This window comes from Amphiprion ocellaris, chromosome 17 (genome assembly GCF_022539595.1).
Source record: "Amphiprion ocellaris isolate individual 3 ecotype Okinawa chromosome 17, ASM2253959v1, whole genome shotgun sequence".
NCBI lineage: Eukaryota > Metazoa > Chordata > Actinopteri > Pomacentridae > Amphiprion > Amphiprion ocellaris.
In genome coordinates this window covers 18,775,533-18,790,888 of record NC_072782.1, presented here as the reverse complement: position 1 = coordinate 18,790,888, position 15,356 = coordinate 18,775,533, and the positions used below count along the sequence as shown (strand labels likewise).

The following is a 15,356-nucleotide window of genomic DNA, read 5'->3' as shown; positions in this document are numbered from 1 at the left end:
AAGGTGCAGTGAATCACTGGGTGAGGAAAATCTTCTGTAACCAGATTAGAGGCTCTGCACATTCATATCTACATAACCTTGTGTGACTAACAGGATGTACTGTACAGAGTGTCACCTGTATGAAGGTGTGTTATTATGAACCTGACAAAATGTGCTAGAATGCAACTTATCATAGTCAACCAGAATCAGCATATTAAATTCAGCTGTTTTTTGAAATAGTGATGTTCTGGATTTAATTAGAGACATAATTGATGCCTGATCTAAACAACCCGTTGGTCAAATGTTAATTAATTACATTTTCTTTATGGCTGAGAGCAATAATGACAGAAACTGAGGTATTGAGCAAGAAAAACAAAAAAAAAAAAAATGGATTCAACTTTTTAATTAGGACGCCAAACTGTGTAATAGATTTACTGCATGGCACCTAAGTTTTATTTATTTATTTATTTATTTGATAGGGACAGTGCACATTAATGAACGTCTATTTAGACAGCGATAGATACAAATATTCCTGCCTAGTCCCTAGGCAGGTAAAAAAAAAGAAAAAAAGACATGACAGTGAAACAAAGGATAATAGATCACAATAAAAGCACATTACAAAAAGTTCACAAAGAAGTTAATGGTCAGTGGTCACAAGACTGGTTCAATTTCAGCCACTATGCAAATACTGCACAGTTTTCACATATAGACTGTACAAAAGTGACTCCTGCAGCCTTTTTGCTCATTTAACCTGTTTTTATGCAAAATAATTATTAATGATTAATGATCATCTGATTATGCAGGCATGTGTAAGTACATGAGAACTCACACACAGTGTAATAAGCTTTTTATGTAATGGTTATGGAACAGTTACTAAAGTCATTATTTATTATTATTGGTAAAACTATAAGAAAATTACACAAAATGAGCACATGTAAGACTCTTATGACATTGCATTGCATCATTCGGCAGTGTTTTTCACTGAGTTGTGAAAAGTTGGTTTCATCCTTTCAGCCTTTAAGAGTCTCTACAAGTCCTTTCCATAAAGCCACAATTAAACCTGGATTATACACATTTAAACAAGTGAAAATGTAAGATGGATGTATTTTTATACTGTCTATACAGTTTTAGTTCATCTAAATTGGACCAACAAGAGAAATCGTTCAGCAAAGAGTTCTGTCAGAAATGTAGTAGTTGCTGGAGCTGTTGACCAGGCTTCACTATTGGTTATGTGAAGTAGTCATTGTTGGGTCTGTGGTTCCAGATAACACTGTTGTTTTTGGGCTTCATGGTACAGCACCGCCCTTAGTGTTTCATCCCTTTGGTTTTTCTGTAATAGCTGATTTTTACAGTCACATGTGGTCTTCAGAGAATCTTGGAAAGCTCAAAGAAATGGTACATAACTGCAGTCACATGCAGGTTATGCAGAAAAGAAAATGGAGCATGGCAGATGTTTGAACACTCTAATTGTAACACAAAGCCTTTGTATCAGGCTGCTTGCAGTTGAAATGAAGCACATTAAACTGCTGTACTGTAACAATACAACAGACTGCAGAGGTGAGACACGATAAACCTCAAAGTATAAAGAACATCGAATCGCTCGCTCGCATTAAGTCTTTAATCAACAGCAGTTATCCTGCCAGCATGTTACTTTCAAGGAGCAGGAAGTTAGACTGAGCTTAGTCCTCACAGTGGAGGCAAACCAACAGTCACACCTCCAAGTTAATCATCTGCTGCTCTGTGTTTCAGGTCCACAAGTTCAATAAGGAGGAGAGATGCAGCGGGGAGCATTTTCAGTCAGGTACCACAACATTGTGTTGATTTACTGTTGACATGTCTCATATTGCAAAGATACGTTTTTATGTAAAGATGGTCTTCAAAAACATTAATGATAATAATGGAACAGCATGATTTACATTAGGCCCAGTTTGTGACTCTTGTGTGTATACAGTATAATATATACTAGTACAAGATTCAAAAAGTTACATATACAGCCTACATTAGATAACACTTCTGGGGGTAGGGCTGTTAGAAAACTGGATTGTGAATAATATAATACAAAAAATGTCTTATACTACTCAGTTGATTTAAAAGTCTCTTTTGTCTCGGCACATATGTTCTCCAATGTTTGTGATTCATATACCAGCAGTCAAGTCAATTTTTTTTTCATAAAATATCACAAATTACAGCCTTATAAGGCTTTAAAATCTGCACAACATAAAAATGAATACAAGTAAATTGGGAAAACAGTGATTGGATGTTAAAATATAAAATTGTATATTTCTTTTTACTGTCCATTTTAATTATGTAACAAAACCATGTAGGTTTTGCTTCAACATCCTTCTCGCCTTTAACACTTTTTAATCTATTTCCGTAACCCTACTTTTTAATCCAAGCAAAAGTGTAGCCATGAATGAAATGTCTGCTTGCTCCATTAGTGAACTACAAGCAAAACAGTTGTGACGTGTAGAAAGAGCAAGAGAACGGTTTGTAACAAAACGTGAAAAGCTTAGAAAATCTTATACACGATATCCATCCATCCATCCATTATCTATGTACCACTTAATCCTCATTAGGGTCGTGGGGGGGGCTGGAGTCTATCCCAGCTGACACCGTTGACAGGTCACCAGTCTATCATAGGACTGAAATAGAGACACACAATCACACTCACATTCACACCTGTGGATAATTTAGAATTTCCAGTTAACCTCAGCATGTCTTTGGACTGTGGGAGGAAGCCATAGTACCCGGAGAAAACCCACACATGCACAGGGAGAACATGCAAACTCCATGCAGAAAGATCTCAGCCCAAGATGCGAACCTGGAATCTCCTAGCAGAGAGGCGACAGTGCTAACCACTGATCCAAATAATAATAATTTAAAATAGATACTTACAAACTTTGTAATACTACATAAGAGACGCAAATTGGGTCAATTTAAATGTCATATATCGTCACTATCCCCATGTCAGTATAAATCAGTCCCTCCATCTAAACACACTGTGCTTTTAACGTCCATTACTTCCCTCCACAGAGTGTCATTCTCTACGTCACAGAGACAGGAGGAAAGATTCAGTTGACGCCAGATCGCTCAGCTCCCGTGGCAGTGACGGTACGACCATTCAAAAGCCTGTTTCTGAGTCTGTGAATGAATGGAGGTCCAGTTTATGCCATTTTATAGAGAAGATAAGCAGAAAACAATAGAGAGAGAGAGACAATAGGATGGATACAGTGGGGATAAAGTAAAGGCAGGAGCACAAAGGAGGAATGGGGCAGGGAGATGAAGACTGGGAGGATGAATGGAGATGGCAAATCAGAGAGTGAGTCAGACTGTGTTATAGTAGGTACTTGAACTAAAGAGATCCTAAAGAGAGATGTTGTGGGCTGATGACATACGTACCTCCTCCCTCCTTCACTTACTGATGCAGCTGCTGCTAATTTCAGGTATCTCAGCTGAGTGCTGCCTCTCCTCTGCTTCGCCTGCTTCTGTCTCCTTCAGTCAAACCATCTTCCGTCCATCAGACATCATCATCACTCTCACATCTTCTTAGTTCTCTCTCCTATCATCCTACATCCATATATTCTTCCTTCCTTCCCTTTCGTTTGTATGCCTTTTGACGGCTAACAATTGTGATCTGTTTTCTTTAGTTTGCAAAATTTATTATTATTAGTGTGAATTAATAGCCATACCACGATTATTATCACAACACACAAAATGCTTATTTTTTAAATTGCAGCTCCCAGTTTACAGAATCGAAGATATTCCTCTGTGGCCAGGATTCACTCCATGACTATCGAGGCTCCCATCACCAAGGTACGCTGCTTGGAGCCTTCAGGCTTGTTGCAAACCTCACAATCCTACCCTGTGTTAAGATGTTTCTTGGGGAAAATCAGGGTTATTTCTAGCTGACTACAGTGGTTTTCTTCCATCATGAGCCTCTATACTAAACTATAGAGTTTTTCATTTGCAGCAAAAGTACACTAAATATCTGCAAGCAACTTTTTGCTGCATGGGTCTGCTTAAAGGGTCAATGTATAATTGAGGGACTTTTGAAGTCCATGGGCTATATCTTGGATACATTTTTATTAAAAGTAAAAAAAATAATGTTTTTTGTGTTCATTATGATCATGTCTTTACAAATTCCAGAATTATTTATTATGGAAACAATCATTTATTAATGAAAAATGACTGGATGTCACTAAAATGTCAACTCAATAACCTTCCAAATTTAATATCAACCACCTTCTAATTAGCTAAACAATAATAAAATGAGTTTATTCAAAAATTGCTTTGATTGTGTTCTTTTTATTACGTAGAGATAATCATGACAGATATTTGTTTTTTTGGCAATATATCAAATTTTATATGGAAAATAGAAAATAGTATCTGTGCCCTAGAAATCACTTTCAACTAAGTTCTCCATTACAAAATCACCTCTCAAGGAAATGTGTTAATTCCAGATCACATGACCTGTTCCATATGATGTCATTTCCTCTTGAAGAAAAGACTGGCAAGACTCCAAGGCTTTCTGAGTTATTTAATATAAAGTAGTGTGTGAGTCAAGTGTGGATTTATCGCATGTCAACAGGTTTACTACAATATCTTTATAAATAACTTTCAATTTCAATTTTACTCAATTGTATATATAATATTGTACAACAATCTTTCTGTAAAAATGCCATGTGGTGTTTGGTTGTAGGCAGCCATGTTGATATTAGGCCTGAAATCAGCAAAAGTGTCAACTATGATACCTGTCAACTATGTTACAAAAACTCCCGTAATTATATATTGACCCTAACCATTTTCTACGTAACGTCCCCAGCTGTCATATAAAAACAATAAAAAGTAACGGAGTAAAAGTGAATTTTTTGACGGTACACTCCCGTCTGTGAAATTCACCGTGCATCGTGGGAATATGTTGTGTTTTCAGTACAGTTCTCCAAGTGCTGGATGTGTGGGTCGGTGAGGTCGAATACAAGCAGTTTTCAACATTTGAGACGACTGTTAACTGATTAAATCACAACTGTCTCTCAATGAACAGTTTCATGCTGAATCGCTGATGACCCAATTCTGCCTTAAGCTCTTTAAAACACAAGTTTGTTCCAGCATATGAAACACTCAGCAGAACATTCCTGCAGGCTACATGTGTTGGAGTTTCATCAAGGAAAAATATTTTATGGCCATTTACCAGTTGGTTTCACATCAGGCCATGCACATGAGTACTGAAAATGGAATGAAGTGCTACCACATTTAAGCTTAATATAGTATATTATTGTAAGAGCGTAGAATCAGTCAGCGGCCATTAGAGCTGCTTTTACTGCCTCTTTGTGACTTGACTGATCCTGTTATGGAGTGTCGACTGACTGCTAATAGGGGAAATTACCAGCTCAAAAACTATTCCACTTTGTGGCGTCCACATATGTGGGTACAATTTTTTTTCTCCAAAAAGAGCATACTGTTCATAATAATAATAATAATAATAATAATAATAATAATAATAATAATAATAATAATAATAATAATAATAATAATAATAATAATAATAATAATAATAATTTAATAATAATTTAATAATAATAATAGTTATTATCCGATTATTATATTTATTGGTTACTCTTTCTCCCAAATAACTAGAAGAAATCTAAAATGCAAGCCCAAGCAAAGCTCGGGTCTTATCTGTTTCTGGAAATAGATTCATATTTCAATAGCATTTAAAATATCTTGTTGAGAGATACACTTGACAGATTAACATGAAAACATCCAGAATTTAAATCAGTATCACAGCATTACTAACTCACATACAACGTATGAATGTACTCAGGTGACTTCGTTAAATTAGAGCTACTCTTTTGATGATTAGTGTTAGTACATTTTACACTTGTGTGGTAAACAGAAGTTATTAATTCAGATTTACTACTATTTCTTATATTGTTTTTTTGCATTAATATATAAGAGGATTTTATTAGGTGTTAAGAGCAACACAAGGTAGCTATACTCAAAATCACATTTTTTTTAAAAAGGAAATTATGTCCCATAATATTAAGCTGTAAAAAACGGCAATTTTTGTCAGGTAAATTTGAGTTTTATATAATATTGTCAGGTTTTAATTTTAATATTAAACTTGTTAGGTAAATTCATAGTGCGATATTAGAAAGCACCTTCAATTGCAGTTGCTCTAGATGAGTTATATACACTACCATTCAAAAGTTTGGGATCATCCAGACAATTTCATGTTTTCCATGAAAACTCACACTTTTATTCATATGCTAACATAACTGCACAAGGGTTTTCTAATCATCAATTAGCCTTTCAACACCATTAGCTAACACAATGTAGCATTAGAACACAGGAGTGATGGTTGCTGGAAATGTTCCTCTGTACCCCTATGGAGATATTCCATTAAAAATCAGCAGTTTCCAGCTAGAATAGTCATTTACCACATTAACAATATCTAGACATTTCTGATTAATGTCTTCTTCGGAAAAAAAATGCTTTTCTTTCAAAACTAATGACATTTCTAAGTGACCCCAAACTTTTGAACGGTGGTGTAAATAAAGGTAGCCTGATTAATATTGACATATTGCTTTTTAGCCTCTGTTGCGTCGTCTGTTAAGACACTTTATAACCCCTTGATTCTGAAAGTGCAATATGAATAAAGTCAGTGTTAAAATATTATGAGGTAAATTTTATTATGATATTACCGTGAAAGTGTCTTTGGATTCATTGTTTCACACCTCACAGCTGACGTCAGCAACATCAGGGGGATTTTTACAGCATGTGTTCGTGAACATGACTTTTAAATGAAAGTGTTCAGAGCTGATTGGGGATTTCTGAATTCTCCGTGACCATGCCGTCATGACAGGAAGGTGTACCAGGGCAGACGCAGCAGCTGTTGGGCAGGTCAGGCTGTAGGCTGGTTAGTATACAGTGTACAGTATGTGACATTGTCTCACTTTGCCTCCTGCTGCAGGTCCTGTGATGCTCTTGTGTGTTTGAGATGTGACTTTATTTGGTTGTTTTGCCCCAGACGGGTTTTCCACAGCATCACATGCACATCTTCTTGACTCATCCACCAACAAAGGAGCACACTGTTACAGAGTGCGCTGCAGAAGGCTCTTTGTGGAGTCGTTTTTTAGATATCATGCCTGCAGCAGAATTGGGACTTTTGTTCTTCCTCATCCCCAGGTAATAAACATCATCAATGCAGCCCAGGAGAGCAGTCCGGTGACAGTGGCCGAGGCTCTGGATCGAGTGTTGGAGATCCTGAGGACCACCGAGCTCTACTCTCCTCAGCTCGCCTCCAAAGAGGACGACCCCCACACCAATGACCTGGTCGGGGGGCTCATGAGTGTAAGAGACAGTTAGTGCACCTACTGTGGGCTTTTGGGTTCATTCATAAGTACAGATGCCTGAAACACTTTATAAGGAGCGGTAACGAACGGCCTTACCTCATGTGTACCAAACTGAACATGCATTCTTGTTGAACCAAGAAATTGTTGGCTTCCAAAATCAAATCAAATCTGTATTTGTGGAGTGCCAACAATCTCTGTTTATTTAATTTACTATGAGGTGAGTCACTGCACGCTGATTCTGAAAGCAGGTTTTCAGTTCTATAAGCTGAGATCTTTGTATACCATAATATTCTAAAGGCTGGTGATGTTATGTTTTTTCTCGCATCCATATCTTTTGAAAATGAAATGCACCAACACATAAGTATTGTTTTTGTGTCTATAGCCTGAAATACACTCAGCAGCTACTTTAGAATGTACATCTGTGAAATCTAATGCAGTCCAATACAACATTCGATTTTGTGTCCATGACATTTTATCCACTCCACTAATATATTAGGAACATGTTTGAATGTTCCACAGTCCAGTGCATCACCACCATCTATTATGACCTCAATAATAACCACTAAGTAGAATCATCGCCTTATAGACTATGTCAACATTAACTGAAAATATTCATAAAAGTAGAATTTATTGCAGAGATATTCTACTGAAGTGCATCAGATTTCACAGGTGCGTCTAATAAAGTGGATGGTGAGTATCTGGGGTTTTTTTTGTGTGCCATACATCTACAATGTAGATCTTCTTTGACTCTGATAAAAGGTGTAATTTTGGTGATGATTTTGAAAGATAACATGCCTTTCAAACCTGCCTGTTTTGGGGTTCAGAGGGTTCAAACGTCAAATGTGTGTTGATCCAGAGTTAAAAATTGTCCCCAAGAAATACACCATTTACTCCAGCTTGACTAATGTTTGTTGAAAACTAGTAAGCAGCCAAAATACTGACAGTTAAATTGACATATTGTAGGTTTTGGTGGGTTCATGGATATTATGATGCTAAGAAAAATATAGAACCACACAATCTCTATTCTTTGTCTTGTAAGTCTATTGTTTAAATCTTTGCAAAAAAAAAGTTTTCTTCTGTTTTTCTGCAGGATGGGCTGAGGAGACTCTCTGGGAACGAATATGTTTTCTGCAAGAGTAAGTTTTTAAGCATCACTGTGTTGATGCCAAAGAGAAATAGGAAGTAAAACAATAAGGGTGATTGTTACTGTCACAGTTTCAGGAGTGAATACCCAAAACGGAGTCATTTAATGGACAAGTCACCATACTAAGTCAAGTTTAAAGATTGAATAAGTAAATAGAATGAGTATAAAACAGGGGAAAGGGTGGGGGAAAGGAAACAACAGGCCAGATATTATCAGAACTGTGACAATAATATATCTTTTTTCACACTTCCCACACAAAATGACTAAGACAAGCAAAAACAGTAGTTAATGGTAATGAATCATTGTGTTAACAATGTGTGGGATCACAGCTATTGCAGCTTAAGGCCCTCAACACAGAGATTATAGAACTTGAGCTCTGCTGTCTTGATTGAATCTCATGAATAATTATTAAGTTTAAGGTAGCTGTGATGAAACCAACACAGCGTTTTTTTTTTAGTGTTCTGGATTGTGAATTCTTCCGTCTCAGTTCATTACCTAAGCCAATGATGAGTATTAAAGTCACAAGAGCACTTTACTGAGAAAAGGGTTACGTCTAGAGTCGGTTTTCTGAGAAATTGTCTCTTCTTTCATCAAGTGAAACTGCATCCTTACTTCAGCGCTGCAGCTCCAGCAGCACTCTTTAAACAGTCATCTTTCCACAGCGTTCATAAGCACCAGAGAGACTATGTTTGCTCTGCTCCTGTGTGTAGATGTTGCAGAGCCAAGAACAGTTCAGTCATTCATTACTTATCTGTAGAACGCTCTAGGTTTGCCCCTTTTATGGTCAAATAACCTTGAACGGTGTATGTATATGTGTGTCTGTCTGCAGATATGAGCCAGAGCCAGCTGGCCATCCCAGTCACTTTGAATGACGTCCCTCCATCCATCGCCGAGATGCTGAATGATGAGGAATGCTGGGAGTTCAACATCCTGGACCTGGAGGCAGCTACACACAAAAGGTGCAAAGACAATAGAATCAAGGAAGGCAACAATAATCATGATAATCTTTATTTACTGATCATTTTTTAAACCCAAGTCACATAATGCTTTACAAGGCATTAACAAAGCAGGAAAGTCATAAAATCATTCGATTTTAAAAGAGGACATATTATAAACACAATTTTGTGCCTAAAAACCTATGCAGTGTTGGAAAATGCAGATGCTAAAGGACTTAAACATAGATGGAAAGGATTTACAAATCATAAAAAACTGTATTACCAACAAAGTGCAGCAGTGAAATTAAACAACAAAATTGGTGAAGAATAACCAATAAAACAAGGACTCAGGCAGGGATGTGTGCTGTGACCTGACACTTGTACAGTGAAAACATCATGAGGAAAATACAAGGCTTACCAGGAATATCCATCAGAGATTATAACACAAAAAACATACGTTATGCAGATGACACAGTGCTGATAGCGAACAGTGAAGAAAACTTGCAAACCGTAGTATTCATAATTAATACAGAGTCAAAACTTGGTCTGTCTTTAAACAAAAAGAAAACAGAAATAATGGCAATTTCAAAGAAAAATGTCATCCCAATTTGTAACATAGAATTAGACCGAGAAATACCGAAGCAGATTCATCATTTCAAATATCTCAGTTCATGGATGACATCAGATGGGAGGTGTGAATCATATCAGACATGGAGTAGCAATGGCAAGAACAGAATATATGAAAATGAAAAATATACTGACAAATAAGCAAATAGCAATTACCATCCATATGAGGACTCTCAGCGCTACATTCTACCAGTTCTGATGTACAGATGTGAAGCTTGGAACATAAGTAATAAAATGTTAAACAAAATCACTGCAGCAGAGACATGGTTTTACAGACACATGCTACATATATCTTATAGGACAGAATGAGCAATGAAGATGTTTTGAACTTACTAAACACTAATTATAGGCTATTGAACAAAATTAGGCAATGGCAAGCAAATTTTTTTGGACACATCATAAAGAAAGAGACCCTGGAATATATTGTCACAACTAGAATAATGAATGCGAAGAGAGCCCGAGGCAGACAGAGAATGAAAATGATAGACGGACTGGCATCATGGCTACACACGGAACGGGCAACAGTCACAATTCAGAGAGGAAAAGATCAGATTAGATGGAGAGAAATGATCGCCTATGCTGAATGGCATGGCACTTGATTCAGTGTTGGAAAAAGCAAAAAGACTAGAAACAGAAATTCAAATTCAAGTATATTCAGGAAAGGCTCTCAGATAACAGATTAGATTTAACCTAACAGTTTTTGAAAGGCTTGTTATCTTTTTTAATGCCCAAATTACACAATTTATCAGAGCTAGAAACTGTAAAAACTGAGAGAATTGACAGATTTTTCACTCTCAGACAGACCTACTCAATTGTGATTTGCCATTCTGTCATAAAACCTAACCAAATTTTGTTAAAAAAAAATCATCTGAACTGCAGGCTGTGTTTACACAGTGCAGATAGAAGCAAATTAAAAATATAGGTAAAATGTCTATGTATACAGAACCAGTTTTCCAGTAATGGTAACATTTGTAGGCATCTAATAAGATGTTGTACACATTAATTACAGGTTTTTCCATTTTTGTATAACAATCTCAGAAATTCAAGTTTAATTTTTTCTTTTTTATATATAGAATTTATAGCACGATAACTTTGTTGTGCTACACAAAAGACATTTTTGAGTTCTCTTTACTTCTAGCCATGGTTGTTGTGTTCCCATAGAGCTGCAGGACTTCATGTTTATTCTCTATTTTTATGCTCCTGCTCAGTCAAATTATCATGTGTCACAATGTTTCTTTTCACTGCTACACGGACGACACACAGATATATCTCCCACTGAGACCTGCTGAAAGCCTAGCATCTGTTCTTAACTGTTATAATGATGCTGGATGGTACAAAACTTCTTACAATTTCAACAACTCCAAATCTGAAATAATACTGTTCAACCCTCCAAATCCCCTCAACAGCCTCACCGCCAATATCCTCAGTCCACTATCCACAAATGTAAAGCCTGTTGCCAGAAATCTAGGCATCCTATTTGATTCTGACCTCAGTTTCACATCCCACATCAACAAAGTCATCCAATCCTGCTTCCTCCAGATAAGAACCATTGCCAAAATCAAATCGATCCTCCCTCGGTCAGACCTTGAAAAAATCATCCATACCCTAATTTTTTCTCGTCTTGATTACTGCAATTCCCTTTTATCAGGTATTCCACAGACATCCCTCTCCTGCCTAGAACTGATCCAGAACAGCTGCTGGGCTTCTTACTGGTTTTAACAGACGACATCACATCTCCCCTGTTCTGGCTTCCCTCCACTGGCTCCCTGTCCATTTTAGAATTGATTTTAAGATTTTACTGATCACTTTTAAAGCTTGCCAGGGCCTTGCCCCTGGCTATATTTTAGACATGTTAACCCCGTATGTCCTCTCGCTCAGCCTTAGATCCTCGGGTGGGTCCCTCCTTGTTGTTCCAAAGTCAAGGCTTAAATGCAGGAGTGACCTCTCGGCCCCTCGGCTTTGGAACAACCTGCCTGAGGAGATAAGGCTCGCCAAATCAGTAAATTCTTTTAAATCACTTCTTAAAACCCATGTTTATAGACTTGCCTTCCAGTAAAGTTCTCCTTGATCACTAAGTTCTACCTGTCAAAGCACTTTGTTAATGTTTTTCTGAAAGGTGCTATACAAATAAAATTATTATAATTATTATTGTTATATTACAAAGAAATGCTAGAAAAGCACTCAGAGAGTGCAGTACACCGCCAAGGCTGTTCATTCTCCCATATGGCGTTCTCAGAAATGCAGCATTTTTTAAAATTATTTTTTACATGTTTTTTTTTTAGAAATGCAGCGTTTGTTTATTAGTTATTGATGATCAGAAATCACGGCAACATAAAATGTGACCATTTAATATAGATGTACCCATAAACAAAATGACCTTGCACTGAGTACAGGCGTGTGTTATGCATGTGTACGTTATGTATGGATACCAAATCGCGTGACCTAAATATGTAGTAGGCGGTGGGAATTGATCTGACTCGGAAACATCCCTACAATTTAATCAATTGTTCCTTGTATCATTTCCGACGGATAAATCCGATAAGACTGCAACGGTGGACTTGTAGTAGGATCGCAATCACGTGATGGCCAACAGGCAGCTGATGTAGTGTTCACTTGTAGTCATAGTTTCAGTGATGCCATGCCGCTATCTCGCAATGATACTGAAATCTTTAAAAAAAATTTGTAGATCCAGACTATAAGCCACATCACTCCCAAAATCTAATCAGTTGGTCCTTTTGTCATTTCTGACCTTCCCTGAAAATTCCATCCATATCCGTTTGTCCGTTTTTGAGTACTGTTGCGAACAGACAGACAGACAAAGAGATGCTGATCGTCACATAACTCTGCCAAGAAACGCGGTGGAGTTATGGGACGCTCAGTAATGGTGGAAGAAATAATAATAGTGGAATAATGGAAATAGTGGGGGAAAAAATGTGACAGGAATTAAAAAAAAAAAAAAAAAAAAGAAAGACCAGAAACTGCTTGGGGTTCAGAGGGGTTAAAAGAGGTCACTGACTCAGAAGACCTGATTTCCTCAGGACCATGCGTTCCAAGCCTCTGGGCATCGACTGCAAACACTCTGTTTCCTTCAGCTTTTAGTCAGGCTTCTAAAACACAAAAGTCCTCTGTCCTATCTCAGGATATGTACAAGTGCATGTGGAGCTAAACGGTTGTTGATCACTAGATTTTTGGTTCAGGCGGGGAAAAAGACTAATGCAATAATCCATCTGTGATGAGTGTATAAAATGGTCTTAGTGTTCAAATTTGTAGAGAAATATTTTTAAGATAATAAGAACTCGATTGTGTTTGTGTAGTTTTGCGGTGTGCAGCTCAGAACCTAGATTACTGTGAAACCAGATGCCAAGATTATCTGCAGCAGGCTTGATATGATCCAAAAGAGAATCAGCTGATGAAGTGGTTTCACAAAAGGCTTCTTATTACTAGTTGTATGGTCATAGTTTTTAACAGTTGCTTGATTTATTTCTGTATTACGCTTACTTTGCACCCTCAGTAGAAAGTGGGTTAATGATCTGTTTTTTTTCCATTTTTATAAAATTCACATAGAAGCATTAAGGAACACTTTTGTTTCTAAAAAAAAAACAAGATTATTTGCTTTCTTGTGGAGAATTAGGAAAGAAGATCAATGTCACATTTTGATGTTGTCCATTAAATAACCAGCAGACAGTTAGCTTAGCATAGAGTTTGCCAGGCAACAGCGGTGACAAGACTCCAGTAATTCCTGAATGCCCAACACCAGTGAGAACCCAACCTGTTGTTTTTGTATGTGTTTATGTAGATTAAAGATCAGCACTGTTCAGATGACTACTGCTAAACATTTCTAGAGACAGAAAATCCTTTTTGTAAAACTGCTCTTCAGTATGATGCTTAAAAATTGTGTAAATGAGTAAAGGAACAAAGTTATTCAACTAAGATTCAAACCATTTATCAAAGATGAAGATGCAGGAGGGAAGAAATTTAATGGAGCAAATCCAGTAAATTGACAAAGCTATGAGAAAATTAATTTCAATGTTTTTGCAGTCAGTTTCACAGAAATGTATAAAGCCTTGTACAAGTGTAAAAGAAGAATTCCACTGAAAAGCATTTTCATTCTTAGACGACATTCTGGGAAGTCTGGGAAACTGAACACTGATGTCTGAACTTGTTCCCATCCTCTGTGTGATCCCTTTGCAGACCTCTGACTTATCTCGGCCTCAAGATTTTCACCAGTTTCGGAGTGTGTGAGTTCCTGAACTGCTCGGAGGCGACGCTGCGCTCGTGGCTGCAGCTCATCGAGGCCAGCTACCACTCGTCCAACTCCTACCACAACTCCACACATGCTGCAGACGTGCTGCATGCTACTGCCTACTTTCTACGCAAAGAGAGAGTCAAGGTTAGGAGAAAAACACGCATTGGGTGTCTTTGACCTGTCGTATTTGGGTCATTCCAGAATTGGAGGACATTTGGGCTACAAAATTTTTGAAAAATAAACCTTCTCTTTTACAAATTTTTGCTACATATACATCAATAATAGGGATTAAACTATCAAAGGCTTGATTGGCTCAGCTTACACATCAATAGTAGCATTTTTATTTCATGTTTTATTTGTTGTTTGCTAACCCTATTCTAATCACAGTAACAAGGGTTGCTAACCCATGCTAATGTTAGCTTTTTCACAGGAGTAGAAGCTACATATGTAGCTAGCTGTTACTGCTGGCCAAGAGGACAAACTTACTGATGGAAAACAGTAAAAAAGAATGTCTTTTCCTGAAAATATGCATAACAAGGTTGTATGAAGTAGAGTGAGACATTCGCTCAAGGCTAACAATGTTATGAAAATATGAAAAATAGAACAGAGGACATAACTTTCTCTACTCATTCTTTTGGAAAACTGTTTGATGATGTTAATCCCAGCGGATCATGTGATTCACTGTTTTCTTCTTCTTCTACCAGCTAAAAAGGTTATGCTAACAGGGTTGTTGTGGGACACACGTTCCATGCATAATAACTAGTTTTTAAAATATTATGTTGATTAAAAAAATTTTCCCATAATTACTAGAGACATCAATGAAATGAATAACACCAAAAAAGGGCATTTAAATTTCATTTTAACTGTTTAATTAAGATTCAGTTTGGTCATCAGGGTGGTGGGACAACAGAAAAAATGGCGTTTTAGAGGGAACCCCAAACTTAGTTGGTATTTTAAAAAATATTTTCAAGCATTCTTTTCTCCTAATTTTTTTTAGATTTGCTCTCAGGACAAGTAAATTTACATAACAACTGCATGTTTTAGTGTTTAGTACATGGATTATTTGAAATTTA

At 37.0% G+C, this 15,356-nt stretch overlaps 1 protein-coding gene across 3 annotated transcripts in view; it reads left to right on the top strand.

Annotated features, from left to right (window-relative positions):
* The window catches only part of pde8b (phosphodiesterase 8B), a 91,687-nt gene that overhangs the window by 57,795 nt on the left and 18,536 nt on the right, over positions 1 to 15,356 (top strand). For all 3 annotated transcript variants that reach the window (XM_023276380.3, XM_023276379.3, XM_035951043.2), the window contains exons 11-17: positions 1,729 to 1,780; positions 3,013 to 3,090; positions 3,716 to 3,792; positions 7,165 to 7,329; positions 8,422 to 8,467; positions 9,305 to 9,434; positions 14,229 to 14,427. In XM_023276380.3, coding sequence (XP_023132148.1) covers positions 1,729 to 1,780; positions 3,013 to 3,090; positions 3,716 to 3,792; positions 7,165 to 7,329; positions 8,422 to 8,467; positions 9,305 to 9,434; positions 14,229 to 14,427 — 747 coding nt within the window. The remainder of the gene's footprint in view (positions 1 to 1,728; positions 1,781 to 3,012; positions 3,091 to 3,715; positions 3,793 to 7,164; positions 7,330 to 8,421; positions 8,468 to 9,304; positions 9,435 to 14,228; positions 14,428 to 15,356) is intronic.